The sequence below is a fragment of the Labeo rohita genome, chromosome 23 (assembly GCF_022985175.1).
Source record: "Labeo rohita strain BAU-BD-2019 chromosome 23, IGBB_LRoh.1.0, whole genome shotgun sequence".
Lineage (NCBI taxonomy): Eukaryota > Metazoa > Chordata > Actinopteri > Cypriniformes > Cyprinidae > Labeo > Labeo rohita.
In genome coordinates this window covers 13,997,521-14,025,003 of record NC_066891.1, presented here as the reverse complement: position 1 = coordinate 14,025,003, position 27,483 = coordinate 13,997,521, and the positions used below count along the sequence as shown (strand labels likewise).

The following is a 27,483-nucleotide window of genomic DNA, read 5'->3' as shown; positions in this document are numbered from 1 at the left end:
CACAACGTACAGACACACGTTATGCACATGCGCAGTTGTCAGTCCGCCACAAAACTACCGTAAATGCTCTAGTGGCCGTTACAACATCACATGTCATTAACAGTGAGAACTGTTATAAAAAATTACAATACCAGGACGGAAGATCAGGTTGTTGATGTTTGCCTGCCATTCTCGCTCTCTCTGCAAAGCGTACGTGAAAGCGCTGATGACATATGCTGTCTGCGCGAACAGGTTGTGCAAAGGTATGCAAATACATATGTTGACAGGCAGGCAGGACAGCCTACCATGATCTTCAGACTGAACATTTTGATTAGACGAACATTTCTTGGTCCTAAGCCTTCCACAGAATATATAAATACATATAAATACATTTGGACCACATATCTTAATGATTGTTATCGGGATGTGAAGAGACCGTCAACCAGCATAACAAAAACTGTTTCTGAAGACAACCACCTAATGCACCTTTAAGTGCTAACTTTAAGTGTTTAAGTGCTATAATTGGGTCCCCAGTGCATCTACCAACCCAGAAAATGTGAAAAAGGACTGTTTTGGTAAACCTTTTTCTGCAAGCATATAAAAAAAACAAGCACTTCAGATTTCATCCCCCCCTTGACGTGGTAAGGGGATCTTATTATATTATTACCACCCTTTAATCAGCACGTTTCTACCCACGTCACCGTCATAATGCCATGGCAAAAGTTTGAGCAAAGCATGCTAACTGTTCTGTCACTGACTGCACAGACGAGCACAGAACACAATTTAGAGTCCCAGCCTCAGAGGACACAAGAGAGCAGTGGATTTATTGATTTATTTACTGTATATTACAATGCTTCCACACAGATCTATTATAAACATGCAATTTATTTCCCAGCTGTTAACCTTCAGACATAACCAACTGTTTTTGTGTGTTTTTAACGTGTATTTGACAGTTTAAGCACAATAAGACATGAAAGATGTTACGAATTTAGTACTCACATGCCGTGTGACAGCCGCTTTCTGTTTGTGTTCTTTAGATGTGCTCGCTCAAAATACACGTTATTAGAAGTAAACTAATATCTTTCTTATTTTTTTTTTATTAGACAGAAAAGTAGTGAACACACTCAATTCATCAATATGGTTTAAAACACAATTTCAGCGCAATAGACATGATAATCAAAGCCAAACAGAGGTTTTTTTTTTTTTTTTTTTTAGCAGAGTATCCGATTTATAAGCTGTAAAGGCACAGTCCTATTCTGGAAAAGGGGGGTGGGGGAGCAGCAGCTCATTTACATTTAAAGAGACATGCACAAAAACAGCATGTTTCTGCTTCCACTCAAAATGGGCATTTTCAAAATGATACAATAAATGATCTGTTAGCTATTTTGAGCTGACGTTTTACAGACACATTCCGGTGACACCTGAGACTTACATTACCTCTTGTAAAAAGGGGCATAATAGAGCTTTAAAACAAACATGATGGGTGATGCTGTGCATATGTGGTGTCATGGTGATGCAAAATGTGTGCTTTCAGTTTAGCAATATTTCAATTCATAAAGTACATCTGATTCTTATTTAGAGTCATATTTCATATCAGACTGGTATTAGTGTGCTGGCAGACTGCATTTTCTCCACAGCAGTGCCTGTTGCTAGACATCACTTGATTTTCTGGATAAGAACATGTGAAATGATAAAAATGAGATCTCTTTATATATAGACAACAGTTACGTGTGTGGATTATCCTAATGGGGGCAGTTTAATTTTCTAATGTAAGCACTTGGTGAGTAATTATCTTTTAATCTTGATTTTTTTTTCTAATTAAATGCATATTGTTCATTAATTTAAAAAAAGAACAACAGAAAAGCATAGGCTGAAGTTTCTGAAAATACGTTCAGTGAGAATAAATACAATAATTCCTATAGACTATCATTTAAAAGTTAAAATAAATACAGCAAAAACAGTAATATTGTGAAATATAATTCACTTTAAAAACATCTGTTTTAACATATTCTATTCCATTTATTCATGTGATGGCAAAACAGCAATAAGGCCAGTTTTAGTTTCACATGATCCTTCAGAAATCATTATAATATGCTGATTTGGCACTCCAGAAGCACTTTCATTATTATTAATGCTGAAAACAGTATGTGGAAACTATTTTTTGGGATTATTTGATGAATAGAAGATTCAAAAGACAGCATTGTTTTACCTGGCATTTGACCATCAACAGTTAGCATTAACATACACGGCAACAACCACCGTTTTATTTGTGTAACATCCGATATACAGCAGCTCCCCTCAGTTCATCTATATCACACTGACTGTGAGTAGATTATATCAGTGAAATTTAAAAAAGCGGTTGACATTTTAGCTGACAGATCTGACAGAAGGTATGTCACATGCTTTTACCTCACAGCAAAACTGATTAAATGAGACTGTCAGATCACTCACCGAGCATATGTGTGTGTGTCTGTGTGTGTGTGAGACAATGAGCCACACATGGAGCAGTCAGTCTCTGTGTTAGAGGACTGTGTGTTTAGAAATGTCAGTGAATAAAGACACTGCTGTTTTATTTAATCCTCCTATTAAAGTTGACCTGAACTGACAAGGACTGGAAAACTGAGTTTCTAAAAACTATGGACATCAAGCCAAACTAGAACAACCCTTTCCAAATCCTTTGTATTCGCTACATGAACATGTGAAACCTTTTCTTACACTCGTGCAAGAACTTTTCTGTTTGGGAGAAAGAATTTGTATACAGTACACACAATTTCAGCATTTTTCCCAAAACACACCACACACATTGTATGGGGCAGGGCTGGTGTGGCAAGAGTGAGGGATAATGGGATTTTATTCATAGAAACACTTTTTAAACTGGGACTCTTCTTCTTTTCTTCTTTTTTCACAGTCTAAACATTGTCTTATAAGGTGGTAAACCGACCCTTTTTCTGCTTGTGGTGTGATTTAGCTCTGCCACATAGGTAGCTAACATGAATGAGATGCAGGAAAGGCTGAGAAACAAAGAAATTCAGACTAACAAAAGAAATATGTATACACTGTGTGTGATCAAGAGAAGCTCTTGCCATCTCCTCTGAATGATGCAGGTATACATCACTGACTATGAAGTTATTACATGTTTCATTACTATGAAATAATGACAGTGTTAAGGATTTAAATGTGCTGTGGGGGTCACATGATTCATCCAGATGTTGTTGCTGTCTTGGCAACCACAAACTGAAAACATCAAGTTATATGGGGAGTGGTGTCACTTCCAGACGATTAACTTTGTCAAACATGACTTGTGCTGGGTGGATTTACTCTCAGTTCACTTTGTTGGAACAACGGAAGTAACGAAGAAGGGAAGAAAAGAAAAAAAATAATAAATAATATAAAAAAAAAAAAAAAAAAAAAAAAAAAAAAAATGGAAGATAAAGAGAGAGAAAAAGAAGGGGAAAAACATATTTACTTTATTAAATTGTTTTAGTTTAAAATGATAAATTTGGTTTTCATTAAAAAAGGAAGGAAGGACGGAAGGAAGAAAGGACAAATGTAAAAGGAAAAGAAACTTAAGGGAAGGAAAGAAAAATGGAAAGGAAAAAGGAAACAAGGAAAAGGAAAAATATAAACTGAAATCAAAGAAGGTGGAAAGACAAATGGAAAAGATGGAAAAGGAAATGAAACTAAAGGGAAGGTAAGAAAAGCAGTAATGAAAAAGGAAAGGAAAGGAAAGTGGAAAGGAAAAAGGAAAGGGGAAAAAAAGAAAGGAAAGGAAAGGAAACTAAAGGGAAGGAAAAAACGGAATGGAGAAAGGAAAGGTACGGGAAAAATATAAAGTTAAATCAAAGAAGGTGGAAAGACAAATGGAAAAGGAAAGGAAACTAAAGAAAAGGAAAGAAAAACTGCAAAAGCAACTGAAGAAAGGAAAGGAAAGGAAAGGAAAGGAAAGGAAAGGAAAGGAAAGGAAAGGAAAGGAAAGGAAAGGAAAGGAAAGGAAATAGGAAAGGAAATAGGAAAGGAAAAATATAAAGTTAAATCGAAGAAGGTGGGAAGACAAATGGAAAAGGAAATGAAACTAAAGAGAAGGAAAGAAAAACAATGAAAACGCAAAGAAAGGAAAGGAAAGGAAAGGAAAGGAAAGGAAAGGAAAGGAAAGGAAAGGAAAGGAAAGGAAAGGAAAGGAAAGGAAAGGAAAACTGAATGGAAAAAGCAACAGAAGGAAAGGAAAGGAAAGGAAAGGAAAGGAAAGGAAAGGAAAGGAAAGGAAAGGAAAGGAAAGGAAAACTGAAAGGAAAAAGCAACAGAAGAGATGAAAGGAAAGGAAAGGAAAGGAAAGGAAAGGAAAGGAAAGGAAAGGAAAGGAAAGGAAAGGAAGAGTACAAAATGAAATGGAAAATAAAAAATGAAATCAATGAAGGTGAAAAGAAAGAAAGAAAGAAAGAAAGAAAGAAAGAAAGAAAGAAAGAAAAAGAAAATCTAAAGCGAAATAAAAGATAGAAAAGGAAAAGAAAAGAAAGGAAGAAGAGGACTTGGACTTCGGCCTTTTTGGCACTGAACTGAGTCATAGTTTGGGCCAAACTAAAATTGGTCTCAGCTGAGCAGTGAAGCCATAGAGTGATCTTTGAGAAAAATGGCACCAAACACAATGGCCTCAGCAGAGCTGGACCAAGGCCAAGCAATAGATAAAAAAAAAAGAAATATGCCTGAAACATGATTTTAAAACATAAATGCATATCTCCCAGAGGCAAAGGAAGATTTTCAAAACAAAGCTCAATGCTAATGGCCCTCTTCATCAACCATCGTCCTTATTAGGATAATCTGGAAAACAATCATTGGAAGATTTCACTTTTTCCTGGAACCCCACCCATATAGCATCTCAGTCCTGGCATAAAACCAGGGAAGAGCTTCCTCAGGGAAGAACGTGTTGTCTTGACATTCACTGCTGTGAGCTACAATGTCCTGAAAGCCCTCAAGCTACTAGGGCCCCTCAACACGCTCTCTCAGAGACAGAAACACTGATTACCAGCACTTGACCTGCTTCTATGCCAAGTCAGCACTTGAAATACCTCACTAAGGCTGGTTTCACACTAAACGCGTGTGAACTGCTTCCACTTTACGTACATGTGCAGTGTGAAACGGGCATTAGCACTTAAACATTGTATGGAAGTTGAGTGCTTTGTGTGTATGTGTTGACCTCTTTCTCGCCCTCTGCCTCATTCATAGCTGGGTCTGATACTGAATTTACTGCACAAAACATACAGTGTGACACAGCTACTCTGATTCCCAAAAAATGGGCTGGACCTTTTAGTGAAAACATTAAAAGAATCATTTTAAATGCTACAAGTGAATTTAGGCATACCAACATTATTATTGAAACAGCATGAAAAATGAATATTTATCTAGGTTATTTCTACTTCTCACCTCACAATTCTGACTTTTTTCTCAAAATTGTTAGATATAAACTCGCAATTGCGAGTTATAAAGTCAGAATTGAGAGACAAATTCACAATTGCAAGAAAAATCACAAATGTGAGTTTGTATCTTACAATTCTGACTTTTTTCTTGCAATTTCGTGTTTATATCCCACAATTCTGACTTTCACACAATTCTGACTTTTTTCTCAGAATTGCCTGATTTAAACTTGCAGTTGCGAGTTATAAAGTCAGAATTACGAGATAAACTCTGAATTGCAAGAAAAATCACAAATGCGAGTTTGTATCTTACAGTTCTGACTTTTTTCACACAATTCTGACTATTTTCTTAGAATTGACTGAGACTGATATGTCCTCAAAATTGCGGGTTTATGTGTCATAAATCTGACTTAACTCACAATTGCATGTTATAAAGTCAGAATTATAAGATATAAACTCGCAATTATGAGAAAAGTCACAACTGTGAGTTTATATCTCACAGTTCTGACTTTATTTCTCAGAACTGCGACTTAAAGTCTGATTTGCAAGTTTATATCTTTATAACTCGCAACTGCAAGTTTATATTTCACAATTTAGACTTTATAACTCGCAATTGCAAGTTTATATCACAAAAAAAACTGAGATGTAAACTCACAATTGTGAGATAAAAAGTAGCAATTATCTTTTTTATTTTTTATGCAATGGCAGAAATGGGTTTCCATACCTCAGGGCTGCCGACATCAGGAGTTTTCATTCTTTTAGATGCCATGGATCCAAATACGATCATCCAAAGTTTTAAAAAGCAGCTATATTTTTTCACGTAAAACACCTAATTTATACCATGAAAAATTACCATTATAAATGTGTAAAATATTATTTGAAAAAAATATATATTTTGTTCACTGTAGTACTGTAATGTTAGAAGTATTGTTTGTTTGCTTATTGATTTATTTTATTGTATTAAGATGTTCTATGAAAAATATTTAGTTTCAGTTACATTGCACTGTTTTTTTTATTTCTCTATAAAACATTTTTACTGTACTGTCATTTTTATATCTATAAATTTTATTTTATTATTTTAACTACTGGGTTTATTATATTCATTTTTTAATTATTTATTTTAAATGTATTTATTAATTTAAACCAAAATGCTTACTTTAATAAATTTGAAACTGTATTTCCTTAAACTTTTCCACAGACCTCCATAGCACTTCCTTACAGCCCGATTTCAGCAAAGCCCTGACTCACACTGCGACTAATTTTGTGTGACTAATTCTGCAAACTGATTCAGTGTGAATACACCTACTAAGTGCAGAGAATGGAAAAAATATCTTAAAAAAAAAAAAAAATACCCTTAAAGTGACAGTACTCAAATCGAAAATGTTGTTGTCACTCATGACATTCCACACCTGAAGACTTCTTATTCTTTGTATGAATACCGGACTAAAATGCAAGTAGTTATTCACTGAAACTATCTGTATAAAAAAGAGATGCACTTTGCGAAACATCTTTTTTTGTGTGTTTAACTACCAAATAACATGAGGGTGAATAATGATGACAGATACTTAATTTTAGGTGAACTTTTCCTTTAAAACGTACTTAAAACCCATCCCACGGGTCAAAAATCCACAAAAGCCCTGTATATACAGCTGCTATACCATAAGGATCAGCTCTCTATCTTTTAGTCCTGATCTCAGGAGCCATTCCACAGAGCAAACAAACAAGATCAGAGAGAATTAGAGCAGGAGGAGTGGTGGAGAACGAGTGAGCACGAAAAAAGAGAGGAGGCAGAACATCTAAATGAATAGATAAGTAGGCAAAACAGTCTGTTTCTGGGAAGTCGCCGTCAAGCGAAAGCTCTGGTTTCACAGGGCTGTTGCATAAGAAAACCAAAGACCTACTCGCACTGGAACTCGGCCCAGAAACGTAACGTTATATACACACATATACGCACAGGACCTTACGCTAGGATTTAGTTAAAGGTCCACCGAGGCCTATATCCAGAATTTAATCATTATGTTTATTTGAAGGGAATGTCGGATGCTGCTGGAGTGTCTGCAGCACGAATTAGAAAGCTTTTAACGTTTAAGGGTGGTCTGTGAACTGCCTCACCAAGAAAATTCCTGGAAAGGCAAACTTATAAAAACATCTTTGACCTCAGATGAACTTGTCATATCTACAGAGGTCTCATCCCTACACCACTGACAGCAGTCAAAAGCAGGCATATGAAAGGCAACTTTACCACCGGGCATTTTAAACTACAATTTATGGCAAATAAATTGTCGTTTATGAGGATTTAAAGTCCACTCATAAACATTTGAAAAAGCATTTGTTGTGCAGGCAAAATGAGGTTAAGGCCAAAGTTTGTTTCCCTTTAGGGACAACCATAAAGACAAAAGACAAATTTGTCTCCCCATTTAGACAAATGCAGGCAGGATGATGAAGCCCACTATGCGGGCCATGCAGAATCAAAGGCACTTCCTCTATAATCTACTATGAGATGGTTTATTTCTTTATCATTCATAACAGTCTGAGGCCCCGGGCCCCTGATAAATTACCATGTCAGCCTGAAGAAAGAGCAAATTTACAAATAGGCCACAGAGTCAGTCATCTGATTCTAGACTATGAAATGTGCCCTCAGTATGGCAAAAAGATGCATTCGCCTATTATAGCACAATAATTATCTCATCAAAACAAACAGCTGCGAATTAGACATATTCAGCAATAGTACAATAGGCTTGATGCCTTTGGGCTCAGGACATATGACAGCTGTATACAAATGATCACAAACAGTGAGCCAAGGGAAAACAAACTGAGGATCCAAACAAACCCACAAATTAGCATTGACCCAAAATGCTTCAGTGTGTGAGACTGAAAATTGGAGTTGGGTTGCTTTCACCCATTTGTTATAATGGTTAAAGAAACTATTCTCCCAAAAATGAAAATTCTGTCATTATTCACTCACCCTCATGCTGTAATTTTTTTCAGTGCAACATTTTTGAAGAATCGCTATGCAGCTTTTGCAATAGCAACAACTCATAGTTGGCCATCAAACTAAAAAAGACAAACAAACACCACAAAAAGCCACATAAAATCATAAAAGTCATATAAAGCCATATTATAAAAGTACACAGAAACTGCACATTATAATGTTATGTTGCATACATTCACTGGATTTTTAGTGTTCATTAAAGGAGAAGTCCACTTCCAAAACAAAGGTTCACCTATAATGTACTTGCCCCCTTGTTATCCAAGATGTTCATGTCTGTCTTTCTTCAGTCGTAAAGAAATTATGCTTTTTGGGGAAAACATTTCTGCATTTTTCTCCATGTAATGAACTATTATGGTGCCCCGATTTTGAACTTCCAAAAGGCAGTTTAAATGCGGCTTCAAACGATCCCAAATGCGGTTGTAAACGATCCCAGCCAAGAAAGAAGGGTCTTATCAAGTGAAACGATTGGTTATTTTCATTAAAAGAATAAAATTTAAATACTTTTTAATCTCAAACACTCGTCTTGCCTTTCTCTCCATGAACTCTGTGTATTCTGGCTCAAGACAGTTAGGGTATGTTGAAAAACTCCAATCGTATTTTTTCCCTCAACTTCAAAAATCATTTCAAAATCATCCTACATCGCTGCAGAAGTACCGACCCAGTCTTTGCAACGTGAACATGCAAAGAAGATCAAACACCCTTAACAAAAAAGGTGAAACAGTGATATAGGACGATTTTGAAGTTGAGGGAGAACATGAGATGGGAGTTTTTCGACATACCCTAACTGTCATGAACCAGAACAAAAACAGTTCAAGCAGAGTAAGACAAGATGAGCGTTTGGCATTAAAAAGTATATAAATTGTATTCTTTTTATTACAATAATCGATCGTTTCGCTAGATAAGACCCTTCTTTTTCGGCTGGGATCGTTTACAACCGCATTTGGGATCGTTTATTGCCGCATTTAAACTGCATTTTGGAAGTTCCATATCCAAGGCACCGTATCAGTCCATTATATGGAGGTGGAAAACTGCACTGGTAATTTTACAATAGTATACCATTTTTGGAAGTGAAAAGGAATGTATAATTTACAGTAAATAACTGTAAATTGACATTCTCAGAATTGCCTGCGTTACATTTCACATGTATTGTTTTTTAGTTCAAATAACTGTTTCTCAATTCTTTCTCATCAGTTGTGTACATTAGGGTTGTATGTTACACCTAATGCTGTTAAAAGAATGTTTACTGCATTATTTATTCATGTGTGTTGATGGCGTTTACTGTTTTTATGAATGACACTGTGCACCTATATATGCTAATATGTAAAAGATGCTTGTGATGAGCTTTGGTTGATCATGTGACCCATCACCACCTGCTTTTGGTGGTTATCAGTGTACTACAAAGATCCAAAACAGATTTCAGTACTTCCAAAGGTAGGTGTATTAACATTATATCAGTTAATGAAATTACGGTATTTAAGTGTAAATTCAAGTTAAATCCGTAAAACCTAAAATGCTGCTACTGTATTGTTTAAGTTTTTACCGAAAATGTTACATTTATTTTTTACAGTGCTAGAATTTTACAGCTGCTGAAATTTCAGCTTTGCCATCACAGGAATAAATTACATTTTAAAATATATTTAAAAAAGAAAACAGTTTGTAATATTTCACAAATGCTATGGTTTGTTTTTTTTGATGACATAAATGCAGACTTGGTGAACATGAGACACTTCTTTCAAAAATCGTAGTGTATATTAGCCAGAATAATACCAGATTATCCCAAATGAAATGTTATGGTATTTGAATAAATTATATTATTATACAATACAAGGTATTATACGGCTTCAAAAGCCTGTAGTTATTACAAACTGTCACTGTATAGCACAATTTTTTTTTTTAAATCTCCGTTTTGACAGAAAAAAGACAACAGAATGAGTTTGCAACAACATAAGGATAAGTTAACAGAAAGTTCATGACAAAAATGCAAATGAAACAGACAAGTGGCTCACTGATGTTACATCTCGGTTACTAAAGTCCATAAAATAAATGTGTTCCGCATTTCTATTCTAAGCACTGTACTAATGTGCTCCAGGACTACACTGAGCCTGTCTGTCACAGACACACAAGGTCAAACAAGCACAGTGACGCATGTGACAGGCACGTGACAGCCTCCTCCTCCTTCTTCTCAACATGGATATTATGTATTGTTTACATAAATACACAAGAAACTGGTTTAAAAGAAAGTTCTCACAGTGAACCGCCATGTTCCTGACAGACCTCAAAGCACCTTGTCAGGAATTTTTTATCATTATGATGAACTTGGAAAGGGCAAAGTGACACTGGGTAGAGCTTGACAAATTCAAGTCAAACAGCAAACACAGCGTTCCTTCACCCAAATACGCAAGTAATCCAAAATAAAAATGGCAGGAAAGTGAAGCCGTCCTAATCTAAGGATTATAGACATTGAGCTCTCTGCAGTCCAACTCACAGAATTTAAGCTCGGCGGCTGTGATGACAATTGCCGAGGCAAATCGTGCAATTTTCTACACGCAAATCAGCCAAACGCAATGCCATACTTTTGCTAAACCTTTTTGAGTCTTCAATTCTCCAATGCACAGCAAAAGCACACAGGTCGCCACAATGGCCTGAATCCAAAAAAAGATGGCCTGAAATCCCACAAAACATCAATTGGTCCCTGTGCAATAAAACATACGCTGAATGAGACAGACCTAAAGGTACAAAGGTGGAAAACATAGAGGAGACGAAGAAGAGTGGAAATCAATAGTTTCCTCAGACGAAAAGACAACACTTTAAAAGCACATCAATACTTGAATAATCTGAGATGATTAGATTTAGATGTCAAAGGAGTGTGAAAATAAACCTGATAAAATATTGTAACAATCCCTATTCTCTAAATATAAAAGGATTTACTCACTCTCATGTTGTTCCAAACCTGTATGACTTACTTTCTTCTGTGAAACACAAAAAAAGAGATTTTGACAACTGTGCAAGCTGCTCTTTTCCATGAAATAACAAATAACGGCATGATAATTCGTATGTATTCTATAAAATGTACATTTACTTGTTTTTACATACACTAAAACGTATAATACGGATGAGTAAATGACATAACTTTGTTAAAAAATGCACTAATACAAATATCTTATCAATATAAAAGATTTGTAAAGTTTTTAATTTTTTTTTAAATCTAAAAATACATCATTTTTATGTTTCAAATATTAAAATATGTCCAAATTGTATGTTTCAGCATCAATAAAAATGTACAAAAATTTACATTATGTACTATTAGGAATAAAAACTGAGACCAGGCTGCCATATTTGAATCCATATAATAGCTTGAAGGAGAACAGTCCTGAAATTTATGTTGTTATGGATTACTTTTCTGCTTTTTTGTATACTTTTTAGTTCTAAGGCAAGACGACAGAACTCAGTGGCCTTTGCTGTAGAGCATACCAGAGTTTTAATTAAATGTTTTTTGAGTAAACTTTGGTGAAATGTTATGACTCATCATATTATTCTCTCCCTAGTTTGTTTTTCTAACCCTTTTCCAGTTTTAGTCTCTTAAAAATCAGAAAAAAAAACATACACAGTGAAACATCAGAAAAATAAACAAGCGGGAAAAAGAACCATCGTCTGTGTGCCATGTTAATTAACGTTTACCAGCATTATTGGAATCCTAATACGTGACATTTGGCAGTCACAGCGCTAAAACCCAGAATTTGTTCTGAGTGAGAAAGCCCCGGTCATTAGGAAACCATAGAGAGTCTGCTATTACAGGCCTTGATGTGATCCGCCATTGAACTGTTATTATTAGTCATGCTATTATTTTTACCTTTATCACCACATGCATAGAGTACAACACTGCAGTTATCATTAAATCCTAATTTATGACGACACCTGCGCTGATTATTCAGGCAAGGTGGTCACACTGCTGAGGGCAAAGCAAGCGCTAATCTTGAGGTTGACCCGAGGTCAGCCAGAAGTTTTGATTGATCGCTCAGCAGGCAAAACAGCTGTTGGCGCTACAATTTAGAGACTCGTGTTTGTTAGCTTTGCACTTTATGGCAATGTTGTTAGGCATCTCTAAAATCGAATTTGTATGAAATGAGATCATCATAAAACGAATGACTCGGAATCAGATTCCACCTAGCTGTTCCTTAAAGTGACAGTTCACAATTTTATGTGAAAACAACAAAGTTATGTCATTTACTCACCCTCATTTTGTTATAAACCATTCTTTCTTCTGAGGAACACAAAAGAAGAGATTTTGAAGAATGTTGAAACTGCTTTTATTCATACAATGAAAGTCAATGGTGTTCAAAAACACTGGACCCCATTGACTTTCATTGTATGGACACAAAAAAAACAAAAACTAGGACATCATGTTCTAGAAAGAAAGCTACGTGTTTTGGAATGTCAAAAGTGAGTAATTGACAGAATTTTCTTTTTCATTTCAAAACAATTTCATTATTTGCTACAATAAAATTAAAAAAAAAAGACTAAATATTTCTACTGTCATATAGGACCAAAAAAATATATAATAAAAATGGCCAACATAAAACATTTATAGGCAGCATTTGTTAAAAAAAAAATTATAATAAAAGTATTTTTGAGATTTTATAAGGCACTGCGAATAAAGCAAAAAAAAAAAAAAAAGATTGATTGATTGATTGATTGATTGATTGGTTGGTTGATTGGTTGATTGACTGAAACAGGTTCTGAATGAAAACTGATGACTATACAATTATTATATCAGATATTGGAGCACCAACAGCCAAAATTATTCTGAGACTCCTCAAATATTGACTGGACTATAGTGGCACATTTATTTCATCATTCAGAAACCACATGCCAATAGACCAGCACTGAGCTCACAATTCTATCTACATACATGCATTCTTCATCAGCAAATGCATGTCTTTGATATACTGTTAAAACTGAAGTGTAGTTATCTGTTTCTCTGCTGCAATGGAATGGCTTTGCAAAACAACTCACAGCATTGAACAAACAGGTTTTTCCCCCTGAGCTAGCTACCATACATGCTACCGGCATCTGTCTTAAACTGCTCTATGCTGTTCACACTATAACGGGAATTGAGTTGGTGTATGCTAACAAAAATTGATTTCAGAACCATTTTATAGAGTATGGTGTCAACGTTTTTATTCTATTTTACCTGGAATTTTGCTTAAATTCGTTTTCAGGAATCACTGTAGTCTATATATTTTGTGTGTCCAGCTATGCATCAGTTAATTTAGCTACTATACACAAGCATGTAACCAGGTCTTGGGCTAAAAATAACACATTCAGCTTGGTGTCTCTGAAAAAGGTGTTACATTTATGTCTCTAATTTGCTGGTCTCTTCATGAGCCTAGTTTAACCCCACGGGACAATGTTGGAACAAAAGCCACAGAACAGGTGCTCTTATAGACTGGAGTCACAGAGTGCCAGTGAATTCACGGTGTCTGCCGCCTCCACATATGACAAGCAAAAAACGTGCATCTCGGGACGTAAACAGTCCCTGCCAATAAACAGTCAGACTAGGTGACCAAACATATTTTCCATTTTAAAGGTGGGCTTTGTTTTACATTTTTATCTATATAAAGCTGCAAATTGGCAGTTCGCCATAATTTTTTTGTTAAAGGGGTCACTGGATACAAAATTCACTTTCACATACTGCTTGAACTGAAATGTGTCTTGGCAGTGTGTGTGTACACAACCATCCTACACTCTAAAAAAAATGCCTTTTTTAAAAAAAAAAAACAAATGCTGGGTTCAGCCCGTTCGGTTATTTTATTGGGTTATTTTTTACATTTTTACTCAGGTGCTGGGTTATTCTTTTAACCCAGATGCTGGGTTCAACTTGTTGGGTCATTTTATTGGGTTACTTTTAACATTTTTACCCAGGTGCTGGGTAGTTTTTCTGTAACTAAGCTACTGGGTCATTTTTAACGCTGGGTTATTATTTTCTACCCAACCACTGGGTTGAGCCTGTCTCTGACGAAACAACCCAGCTGCTGAAATACAGCAGGCTTTTTTTAGTCCTCTACAGGAGAGAATGGTTCTCAGCGCCGCCGACTTCTTCAGCGAAATAAAGTTTTGTATACATTTTATTTCATATATGAAGTCTTACTGTGCTGTAAATTGTATTATTTCAGGCAACGCAACACAAGGACGAGTTGTCAGTCAGCTGCGTCAGCAGCGGTTGTTTCGCAGGATGAAAACTCCTTTTGCCTTGGATAAAAGAAATAGATTTTTTTCATTATTGCAGAGTTTAATTTTTAAATATGTTCTCTAATGTCAGTTCTGTTTGCTTATGGGCAGTTTTTGGAGTCAGTCGTGGCATCTTTTAGCTACAAGTGAAACACGAAGCCGCAGTCTGAAGTTCGCAGTTAACCCGGCGAACAGTAGCCCATCACCGGCTCAGAATTTCGGCGAAACACCGGCATGAGAATTGGCACCATTTCGGTAAATGCGATTAGAGAGAGCGCTTGAATACACTAAATTTAAAATTCTACTTTTGAATGTTACATTTTTTAGTTCTAAAATGCTTGTTAAACAAGTTTAAATGTATGTAATACTGTAAACTATGCTGTATTCACCCAAATACAGCATAAAAATATATGTTCATCTTTTGATCATTGTTGTTGCTTCTAGTAATTCTGTGTGTTTTTATAAATTCTAGTCCATTTTAAACCAGCAATATATAATTTGTAAACAATAGTTGACTTAAATAACCCAGCGTGTTTGGTAAAAACATTTAACCCAACCAGCTGGGTCAAAATAACCCAGCATGTGTTCTGTCCAATATTTACCCAGCGCTGGGTTGCCAAACAAACCAAGTTGGGTTGTTTTTAACCCAGCATTTTCAGCGTATAATGTGTATAATGATAAAAATCCACCCAGTGTTTTTTTTTTAACCCCAATAAAACCCAATAATAACCCCTTTCTCAGATCAAACCATTCTCATATTCTCATACCCCTCCCACGATTGTTGACTGACATTGCCGTTTAACCATTGCCCCACCCTGAGTGAGCTGTAATCAGTCCACCATTGTTTTGACACCAGAACAGAATTGTTGCAATTGAGGTGTTTTGTTGTTGGATCTAATAATGAACACAGCAGTCATTACTTACTCCCGACATCTGAGCCGCTGAAGACGCATGGATTACTGAGGTTGACCCGATGTATATAACTTTGTTTACACGATTCATTTTACCAGACAGTTTTGTAAACAAGGGTCAGTATAAAGCAGGTTTTGTTTAAAAGTTGTTCCTAAAGGAAGGATCGATACCAACTGTTCGTGATAGAGCTTTACCTCAAGAAGGAGTGAGCATAAGTTGACATTCCTGACAGTAAACTGCTACCTCATTTTATTTATGACCTACTGACACAAAGTTCAAATGATATGCACTGGTCGCTTTCTGATCCTCCATAGACTGCAAAGCAACTACCACGTTCAAGGCGCAGAAAGGTAGTAAGGACATTGTTAAAATATTCCATGTGACATCAGTGGTTCAACCTTAATGTTATGAAGCCATGAGAATACTTTTTGTGTCCAAAGAACAACAATAATGAATTTATTCAACAATTTCTTCTATTCCATGTCAGTTCATGAGTCTTTACTACTGTCTTTACTACCTTTCTGGGCCTTGAACGTGTTGGTTAAGCTGCTGTCTATGCAGGGTCAGAAAGCTCTCGAATTCTGTCAAAAATATCTTAATTTGTGTTCTGAAGATGAATGAAGGTCGTACAAGTTTGGAACGACATGAGGGTGAGACAGATTTTTTTATTTTGGGTGAACTAACCCTTTACGTACAAAATATTATGTGTAATCTCTCGTTTTCAAAGGTTTAAGTGGATTGCAGAGCAGTAGGGAATTGCATTTGGCTCATACGCTTATAAATAATTGCTTTGTTTTTTAAAACAATAATAACTATAAAACACTTATGTAGTTTTGAATTAGCTACAGTGGTGCACCACAGGACACAGCAACTTTCCAAAAGTATTTCATATCAATTACCCAGATCTACACAGCAAAATCAATTAAATACCTTCCCTCCCTGCCATCAGGCCAAAACTTTAAGAGACCAGTGGTATGGAGCTTTTCACCCACACAGCGGCGTGCCATGCACATAAAGCCTCTGTGGCTTCTATGACTGAGGGCCATCTCATGAGCCCTGCTGTGAAAAGGGGATTCGTGACTACGAGTGAGTAAGAGAGAGGGAGAGAGAGAGAGCAAGTGAAAGAAAGGCCTGGGCTGGCTGTCTTTTTTCAGCCCAGCACGTCAGTCCGGCGCTATTTCATACTGTCGATCCCCAGCCATTCCTGTCACCACATTCCGCCCCACACCACCCCATCAGTGTGTATCTTCACAAAGACAGCTATTGTCCCGCTGGTGATCGCCCACTGACCTGCTCTATCTGCACTGCACTGCTGGTCATCTCAGAGGGACACGCAAACAGCACAGCGAGAAGCAGTGCAGGGGTGTGAGAGGGATGGTGGGGGACAGAGAATGGGGAATGGAGAGAGATAAAGGGAATGAACAGTAGATGAGCTTTCTGAGGTATAGCTGCATTTCTCAGATTAGCCCGTTTGGCCAAAGAATGATGAAGAAAAGCTTGTCCGTATCCATACTAGTCATACAGCAACTAACTAGTGGATCATTTATCTAGATCGTTTCAGCTTATACACTACCAGTCGAAAGTTTTTGAACAGTAAGATTTTAAATGTTTTTAAAGAATTCTCTTCTGCTCACCAAGCCTGCATTTATTTGATCCAAAATGCAGCAAAAGCAGTAATATTGTGAAATATTTTTACTATTTAAAATAACTGATTTCTATTTTCAAATCAGAATAATAGAATGATTTCTAAAGGATCATGTGACTGAAGTAATGATGCTAAATATTCAGCTTTGAAATCACAGGAATAAATTATATTTTCAAATCTTTACATAGAAAAATTTTACATAGATTCTTACATAGATCTTCAAATCTTTACATAGAAAATAGTTATTTTAAATAGTAAAAATATTTCAAAATGTTACTGTTTTGGCTGCACTTTGGATCAAATAAATGCAGGCTTGGTGAGCAAAAGAGACTTCTTTAAAAAAACAAAAAAAAAAACACATTAAAAATCAGCACTACAGGATGAATTTAGACGCACAACTTCTGAGAAAGGGTTTCCAAAGGTTAATGTTCCACTTAAGTAATAAATTCGGAGAATTAAATAATAATTCATTTTAAGACATTAACTGTTGAACTTCAAATCACCTGTTGTAAATTAAATTCCCATTGTTATACATAATCCAAAGGTCTTAATTATTTGCGACTACTATGATATACTGAAATAAAATGTTGTAAAACAATTTTCACTCAAAATTTGCTAGTAAATTTCACAAATATCTACAAAGAACACTGAATTAAACATATTTTCTTGTAAAACGTTCTCTAATCTTTTTTTTTACATCTTCAAACAGCAAAGTGAAAGGTTTTCCCCTTTTTTATTTTAATTATCGTATATCTTGAAGAGCTGCAAATTTATATATGTAGAGCAATATTAATTTCTAAATGAATCTAATTCATTCTAAATAGCATTTAAAACAACTAATTTAGTTTCTAGTGTGTGTGTGTGTGTTTAGAGAAAATAATATAATTTTATACAATTTTAGGCAAATAATATTGAAAATATTGTCTTTTTGTGTCAGCCAGAATTTTAATCTTAACGTAACAGTCTTGGCACTTTATTTCTTCAGAAATCATTCAAATATGCTGATTTAGCGCATTTTAGCGCAATGGTAAAATCAGTTGCTTAAAGGGGGTGTTGTTTTGGGGGTGTATTAGAACATGCTTTCATGCTTGGTGCTTCGAAAAACGCATTATTTTTAACATAATTTACATTATTGCAATACATTTCTCCTAGCCTGGCACATAAGGCTCGATTAGCTCTGGGTTTAATGAAGGCCTGCCTTCCGAAAATCGGAATGTGTTGTGATTGGTTAGCTGTCCCACTGCGTTGCGATTGGCGAACAGCTTAGACGGTGTTTCAGTACTGCCACGCCCCTTGTCAAAGAAGCAAGTTCCATGTACAACTGGTAGCGCAAGCTAGATTAAAGTGATTCTTACATTTTAAATATGGTTATTTTTCCTACAAAAACACATTGATTCGCTACAGGAGGCCTTTATGAGGTACCCCCGGAGCCGTGTGAGGTACTTTTTTATTATAGATGGATGCATATTATTGGACTTGTTTTGGACTGATGAGGAGAAACACCCATCTATGCCATTCTAAAGCTTGGGAGTGCCAGGATAAATTTTAATATAACTCCGACTGCATTCGTCTGAAAGAAGGAAGTTATATACACCCAGGATGCATGGAGGGTGAGTAAATAATACACTACAGTAGTGTTGGGTCCTATCACCAGCCTGCGAGATCGCCAATACATGATATTATCGTGCTAATTTATTTAATTATTTACATACTTAGTTTCATTGCCCGAAACCAGCTCCAGCATAAGGCTAAAAGCAGCCTAACATGATCAAAGAACATCATCACTGATCAGCCTAGCCTATTCTAGTGCAAGTTTATGCATTTTAAAAAACACTAGCGTTATAACTAAAGCTATCTACACTGTATGATGAATAAATCTCTTACCACACACTGCACACATACAGCCGGAGTAGATTGCGGCTTGGGCATGTGTTTTGACCCCATGTACTGCACACATCTGCGGCGCGTTACAGCTCTAAAGTGGCCACTCTAGTCAATGCTTGTGTTTATACCCGCCGCGCTGCAGCTCATTGAAGTGGTTCTCCGTGCTGCATCGCTAAAGTTAGGCTAATCCCCCACCTCGTCCCTACCCTCCCTCCAACAATTCGAATTTCCGTGAGTGGGATTTAATTTAATGATATTCTGATGGACCGCATTGTGACATCATTGCATGCGGAAAACAAACATTGTAGTCCAAAGGAGCCGTTCGCTGTAGTTCTTGAAAAGGGATTTTTTTTAAAACGATCTCCTTTTGGAGTGGACTTTGAGATTTTTAACTTTTAGATTTTTATGCCCAAAGATACACACCACACACTGACTAGAGTTCAAAAAGTGAAAAAGCATAATAGCACCCCTTTAATATTTATGTGGAAATCAATACTTTAAGATTCTTTAATGAATAGAAAGTTAAAAGAAAACAGCATTTATCTGAAATAGAAATCTTCTGCATTACAAATGACTTCACTGTCAGGTTTGATTATTTGAATGCATCCTTGCATTAAAAAAAGTAAAACTTACTGACTCCTACATTTTTTTAACAGTAGTGTACATTATATGGGATATTATACCACTTACATAATCTCTACATTTGCAAACTACAAGAATACTGAACAACTTCTATCCTCAGCCCAAGACTTTTCTCATCAACGTACTTTAAGAACAAAAGATCACAGAGCAAACACAGAGGCATACCTTGCTTTCTCTCTGCTAGAGAGCATTTATATAAGGCACTAAGCAGCCACACAACCAATGGACTTTTGTCCTGCATTGATTGCCCACAGGGCTGGAACCTATCCCAAATGTCTATGACGAGAATCTACAAGTACATGCTCCGGGCCATGGGCTGAGTCAATCAGCAGCCATTATCCCAATCCATTTCTATCATGCTGAGTGCCAAGTAGAGAGCCCACAGCCCAGCTGTCTAAGAAGCAAACACGCAAAAACCCAAGCTCACTGAACCAGAATTAACAGTGTCAGCACTAGATCACATCGAACATGGAGCTGACACAATAGACGCATTTTAGCCCCTGCATGGAAACACTGTATGTTGAATGCATCATATTAGGAGCAGTAAAGGACAAAGCAAAGTTTGAAAAGGGAAGAGAATTTTTGGTAACTAGGATTCATCTACACTGCAGTCTGAAACATGCCAGACATTCCTTTAAAACTACTGAAACAATCAAAGCTTGCAAACAATAACCAATTATCCACTGAACCCTGTGACTCCAAAGATTTTGGAGATGTGAAAGATTGTGCCTTCAACTGATCAGTCACTTGGCGCTTATTTTCTATCACTGTTGAGTTGCAACATGTGGTGTAAATAATGCGCAATTCTTTCCTTGAAAGATTTCTAATGCTAATACACCCATACCAAAAAATGTAAAATCTCCCATGCTGGAAATTTTCCTGTATATTAAAGGAATAATTCAGGCCAAAAAAAAAAAAAAAAAAAGTGTCTTTATTAACTCAACCTCATGCTGTTTCAAATTCATACTCTGTTTTTTTCTGTGAAACATTTTTGATCCAAAAAGGACAAAAACATCAAAAAAACACCAATAAATGATCATAAAATATATGCGAGTGAAGCTCCCCTCTAATTCTCAGTTGAGAATAAAATTTAAAAACGCAGCATTCTATTCAGTAACAAGACACAAACTGACCAATGTCATTTTATCATTATTTACATAGTGTCAAAATTGTAAAAAATAAAATAAAATATTATTTCAATATGGCTTCAGAATACTTGGAATAAAAAAAATAAAAAATGCAGCGTTCTATTCAGCAAAAATACACAAATAAACCAATGTCATTTTAGCATTTTTTACAATGTGTAAAAATTTTAAAAAATAAAATCTAAATGAATGAATGAATGTATGAATGCATTAACGAACGAACGAACGAACGAACGAACGAACGAACGAACGAACGAACGAACGAACGAACGAATATATGTATGTATGTAAAATGCAATCTTTGAGGAAGGGCAAAATGATCAGGAAATAATGAATTAATTATAATTTATTTTTAAAACTAAAATAACACATTAGGCCTGTTTTTCATTCGCGAATTAATGTCATTTTAGCATTATTTACAAATTGTCTAAATAAATAAATAAAGGGAAAATGCAAGCTCTGAGGAACTGCAAGAATATCAGGCAATAATTTATTTTTAAAATTAAATGAACACATTTAGGCCTGTTTTTTCATTTATATGGCTTCAGAGTACTTGGAATATAGTGCATGAAGCACTTCTATGGTGCATTCATGGTCGCTTTTGTCTTTTTTGGAGCTTGACATACATGCAACTTTTGTTGTATAGCAAGGGCTGGGTAATGATTCTACTTCTGCTAATGATTCTGCTTCTGTGTTTCACAAGAAAAAAACAGCATACAGCAGATTTCGAACAACAAGAGGTTGAGTAAATAATGGCCTCATTTTTTATATTTGTGTGAAATACTCCTCTTTTAATTTTAAATGTTTCAGAAGTCTACACATACCTGTTTGGTAAGGAAGTAATCCTTAAGGTTGAGTCTCCATGCCATGATCATATGAATGGTGGACAGCACCACTCCAGTGATCACAGCTGCTCTCATTCGCACGGGCAGCAGCGTGTAGATGATGTAGATGAAGAACACCGTCCACCATATCCCTTCAGACACACTGGGTGGATCCACCATCAACAAGCCAAACACCTGCACCACCACTAACACTGCCATGACCAAATAGCTCACGATCCACATGTAGTCCTGGTGAAAGCCATTTCTGTTACAAACCACCATCAAGGCTAAGAACAGGCCCATGGCTACAGAGAGCACCGAGGTGAACGCCACATCCGGTGGACCCTGGACGCAGTGGAATACCAGCATAACCCCGCACACCACAACCAGGACCCCCATGAGCATTGTGAGAGAGCTCTGATTGAGCCTGAAAAAGTACCGCTGATACAGTCGCTCGAGCTTGGCAGATTTAAACTTTTTGGACTGGAAAACATGAGCCAGACGCAACAAGCAAGTCAAAAAACACCGGTCGGGACCCTTCCTCTCTTCTCCGCCATCATCGGGGTCTTCGCCGTCTTTCGTTTGCCTCGCATCTGAATCGTCAAACGCCAGGTCCACGGCTCTCAGACCCACATCACCCTTTCGGCCATAATGGTCCTCCTGCCAAACGCAGCGTGTGCTGAAGTTGCTGCTGGTGGCGCCCCCTGCTGCACGGGAGTAGTGCTGAGAAGGGGACTCCATAGACTCGGGGTCCCGTAGACAGCTCATGTAGCGTGGGTTGCACAGGGACGAGCCCCGTTTACGCCTCGACTTCCTGCCATTGCGCTCACCCCATGCCGTCTTATGGTTGTCCACTCTTGCAGCTTTAAAGCCATTGACCCAAGACATTCTGAAAGCATAAAAACACAAAACCTGCTTAAAGGGGACATCAAAAGCCAATTTTCCACAAGTTGGTATGATTCTTTCTTAATGAAGTCTTAATGAAATGTCTGCAACATACTTTGGTTAAAGAGTAAGTCAAATGGGTTTTTGAAAACTATCTTTTTTGCAGTTTGTAACATAGCTATTCTTCAATGTAAACAGTCTGCAAAATTGTTAAGCAAAAAGTGTGTGATAAATAAAGATATTGTCTCTCAAAAGAAAGAGCAGACTCTGCATCGCCTTAACAAGTGATCATATTTTCGAATATTTACGTCTACGTCACTCGGTAACACATCAGCATAATCCCCGCCTGCCCACAAAATATGAACAGTCTGACCTGCTGATAAACACTTCCGCTAGTTAGTGTGTTTACATCGAGAAGACACTCTGTTCCATTATACCAGTGAATAGAAGTGAATGGATTTTTATCATTGTAGGGAGGTTGTGTCCACACACTGCTAAAACATTTATATGCATTAAATATTGCATCTAATGTCCCCTTTAAATATAAGAAAATCATAAATCATAATTTTATTTATTTATTTAATTACTAAATATCAGCATCAAAGCCAAAATTCACGTCAGATATAATAATATAATACAATATTCCTCAATGCATGTGTAAAACCACCTTTTTACCTCGTCAAAAACAGCTCTGTTCACAGCAACCTATTTCAGTGCATCTCTCTTTAAATGATAATGAGCTACTGCTCACCCCGCCCCTCTCTTCTGTTTTTTTGTGTATTCAGTGACGATCAAAAACAAAACTAATCCACTGCGTCCTCAGTGGCTCTAATGTCAGGAGAAGTGAAAACTCTTATGTTCACTTTTACATTCAATTTGCTTACAAGACATTGCTGTCGCTACAGCTACTCTAGCATGGAGAAAATGGCGGACAGCGTACAACAGTCCGTCAGCAATTGTGACATCACACTGCTCAGAAAATCAAAACAACTTGATAATTGAAACTGTTTTGGGTTTTGGGGAATAAAAAAAGGAGTGAATGGATTTTTATCATTGTAGGGTGGTTGTGTGCACAAACTGCTAAAACATTTATATGCATTATATTGCATCCAACGTCCCCTTTAAATATAAATAAATCTTTTTTTTTTCATTTTTATTTAACTAGTCATATCAGCATCAAAGCCTATATTCATGTTAAAAATAATACAATATACACAATTAAACTACAAATCAACTATCCAAAATCTTTTCTTAAAAACTTTAGAAGCTCATTACTAAGAGCATAAAGTTTCTAAAAATATAACTGACACTATAAATAAACAATACTGAAGAAATTCCCCTGCTTTTCCAACTAAATTCCTACATAACCACAAATTATATTTGTCTATCCAATTAATTTCAAGCATGTAAGCATAAGCTGTTTAGAATCATGAGAAGCAAAGTCGGTCAACTGTGTTTAAACTTTTAACCGGTAGCGTATTTACACAGTGAAAGCTGCCAAGTTGTTTAGTGAGGTCGACTTACCTGTGCGGCTTCCCCTTTGTGTGGCGGCACTGCTCTCTTTAGCAAGGCACTGCATTTACTCTAGTGTAGAGAGCTAATATTACCAGCATTTTTCTGAGCTCAGGGTTTGTCAAGTTCCGCGACACCCACTTAAGCACAGGGTCAACAGAATATCCTTGTTTTGCGCCAAGATCTCTGCATCTCTCAGCCACCCGAGTCTGTCGGTACAATACAAACAGAGCATATGCATGCAGCATGAGTGAAGCGTGAAAATGAAAAAGGCACAAGACAAACCTCTCCCTGAGATTATCAGTGTCTGATTACCACTAATAACTTTCTCTAACAGCCGTCGCTGAATTCACTGTTGACATTAATATGTGTTTATTCATGTTTATGCCTCAATAGGTTAGTTAAGAGTATTGATTTCAAGCTGTAATTAACCGGCCATTCTGTTTTCTCAGAAATGTTAATTCACATGAAAAGAGCTGAAACAGAATTGACAGATACTAAAAACGTACAATCAATCTCACAGTCAGCTCACGAATGCATCAGGAAAAAAAAAGAACCTCTCCAAATACAAACGTTTGACATAGACTTAGGTTAATCCAACTGTCCAATCGCAGAGGATTTGACTTTCAAAGCTAACACAAAACCGGCGTGCGTTTTAAGACAGGAACATTTTCCCAAAATATAAACACAGGCCAGTTTCTAGCTTGCTGTCTGACAACAAAGGACTTACGGCCTGTGTGTCATCATAAGTCAACGCTCTGTAATTCAGATTAAATTGTCCATGCTTCCTCAAATTTGCTCAGATGAGTCACAACTTTACCTCATGTCAGGGGCATTCTGCCTTCAAAAGATTTAAGCACTGTCTGGAAATTAAATAAGACCTAACCAACTTTATTTTAACTTTGAAATACATACTTTAACCACAATTACATTAGGAATTTTTAGCATAGAACTGTTCTAAATATATATTTTTAACATTTTTTCCAGTTTTATACACACACACTTTACATATGTAAGGCCTGAAACACAAAATCAGTCATAAGAGTCAATTTTTTAAATCTGGAAGCTGAATAAATAAGCTTTCCACTGATGTATGGTATTGTTAGGATAGGACAATATTTTGCTGAGACACAACTATTTGAATATCTGGAACTTGAGGATGCAAAAAAAAAAAAGTTTCAAAATATTGAGAAAATCGTCTTCAAAGTTGTCCAAATGAAGTTCTTAGCAATGCATATTACTAATCAAAAAATGTTTTGATATATTTATGGTAGGAAATGTATAAATATATATATCTTAATGGAATATGATCTTTACTTAATATCGTAATGATTTTCAACATAAAAGAAAAAAACATAATTTTGACCCATACAACATAATTTTGACCCTTGTGACTTATGACTGGTTTTGTGGTCCAGGGACACATATTGTTTTTCAAATTCGTTAAAAAGAACTAGTCAAAATGCTAAAAATGGTGAAAAACGTCACAGAGCTAATGACAGTTTCTCCGAAACGTGTATTTTTAACCTACAATCTTGCTGAAAAAAAAAAATCTAGAATAAAAAACATTTGCTTGTCAAAAACACACGTTCAAATTCAACTCCCCATTAAGCTTTTGAAAGTCAAAATGTGTATTATTGATCAAAATCAAACCCAGCTATCTAAATAAAGTTGTGGTGGTCTGTGGGAAACAAGGGCTGGTTTTTCCTTCATGGATCCTACTCTAGAGACATTGTGGCTTCACATTCAATTGCAAGCACTAATTTAACTTGGCAGGGAGATTCAACCATTCATTCAGTACTGACATGAGGGGGAAAAAAGTAAGAGATGATAAAAACGTTTAACTTGCTGCAGTAAAACTATAAACAGCAGTGTCTATGACAGACGAAAGAGCCTTTACCTCAACACCTCACACACAAAAATTCACAGAAAAACATGGGATATGATAAAATAATACGTCAGTGCATACTATCCCACTTCGAATGTGTCTATACCTCAAAAGCAAGACCATGAGAGAGTCCACAGACAGTCTTATGACCTATCCAGTGCAATGACATGATTTAGACACAGTACATTTAAACGCTGCCACAGTTGCTAAACAAGTAATGACCATAAACAAACTCTGAAATGTGGAGAATGTGTCTGGTTTCGAGTGCAGGGCATTATAGAGCCTCTTTGCAGTAAGGTTACCGCTGCTGAATGCAAGCTCAACGTACCTGATCGTGAAGAGACAAACGCAGCTACATATTCTTACTCTACTGTTAATACGCTTTCATCAACGACTGCTGCAACTATAACATGTTGCCCGAGGTTCCTACGCCGCTGCCGCTGCTAACAAGCCCCACAATACACTGCAAAACAAGCACACATTTCAAGAGTAAGCGAAAGCACATCCGTAGGGCAAGCAGCACTCACCGAAAGCCCCCATGAATCAGCAGCGCAACGTGCTTCTGTAGCGAAATCACGGAGTGGAACTGTCGCTCGTCCGAGAGCGTGTGTGTACGGCGAGTGACTGACTGGGGCGATGGTTACATTCTCGCACACGCTGCTGATACTGTCACGTTCGTCTTCATGCTGCTTCACTCGCTGCTACTATCCACTGAAGTCTGGAGTCCCCCTAGAGGTGCAGCCTCTGTGTTTGTGTGTGTGCGGCTTTGGTGTTGCATTCATTGTGGGGAGCAAATGTGAACACAGACAGTAAAACCAGCTACATTTCTAAAATTGTGGTGACCAACCCAAATACCACGAGGGCAGGCTTAATAAACGTGCTAAATAGAAATGAAAACGTAGAAATGCTAAAAGGTTTAGGGGTAGGGATACTGTTAGATAGGATATTAGTTTAGTATAAAAAGTGTAACATTTAATGGAAAGTACCTACTAGGAAAAACACAGGGTTGCAAGATTGAATTGAGAATTTTAAACCTAGATTTAGAAAAGCTGAATTAAAGAAGATAAATTAAAGTAAGATGGTCAAGCCTGCATTTATCTGATTCAAAGCAAAACTGTAAAATATGTAAATATTTTCTATTTAAAATAACTGTTTTCTATTTAAATACATTTGCACTAAATATAATACAATATGGCATAATATTATATAATATAAACAACATAATTAGTGCTATCAAATCGATTAATCATGATTAATCTCATGCGAAATGTAAGAAACCTTTATTTTGGATGCGATTAATCATCATAAATCGATTTTACAGCACTAAATATAACATAACATAACATAATTAGTGCTGTCAAATCGATTAATCATGATTATTCTCATGCAAAATGCAACAAACTTGGATGTGATTAATTGTGATTTATCGATTTGACAGCACTATATATAATATAATATAATACAATATAATAATTAGTGAAAAAAATATTAATCATAATTAATCACATGCAAAACACAACTAACTTTAAATTTTAAATG

The 27,483-nt window shown here is 36.4% G+C and overlaps 1 protein-coding gene across 2 annotated transcripts in view; it reads right to left on the bottom strand.

The window, feature by feature from the left end:
- adcy6b (adenylate cyclase 6b) overlaps positions 1-26,713 on the bottom strand; it is a 50,459-nt gene extending 23,746 nt beyond the window's left edge. Inside the window, exons 1-3 of one of the 2 annotated variants that reach the window (XM_051096674.1) lie at positions 26,472-26,713; positions 24,069-24,265; positions 21,660-22,548 (exon numbers count right to left, since the gene is read on the bottom strand). In XM_051096674.1, coding sequence (XP_050952631.1) covers positions 21,660-22,547 — 888 coding nt within the window. In that variant the 5' untranslated portion in view covers position 22,548; positions 24,069-24,265; positions 26,472-26,713. Of the gene's footprint in view, positions 1-21,659; positions 22,549-24,068; positions 24,266-26,272; positions 26,417-26,471 lie in introns of those variants that run through there. The other variant, XM_051096675.1, reaches the window with a different exon arrangement.
- Positions 26,714-27,483: the final 770 nt, after the last annotated feature.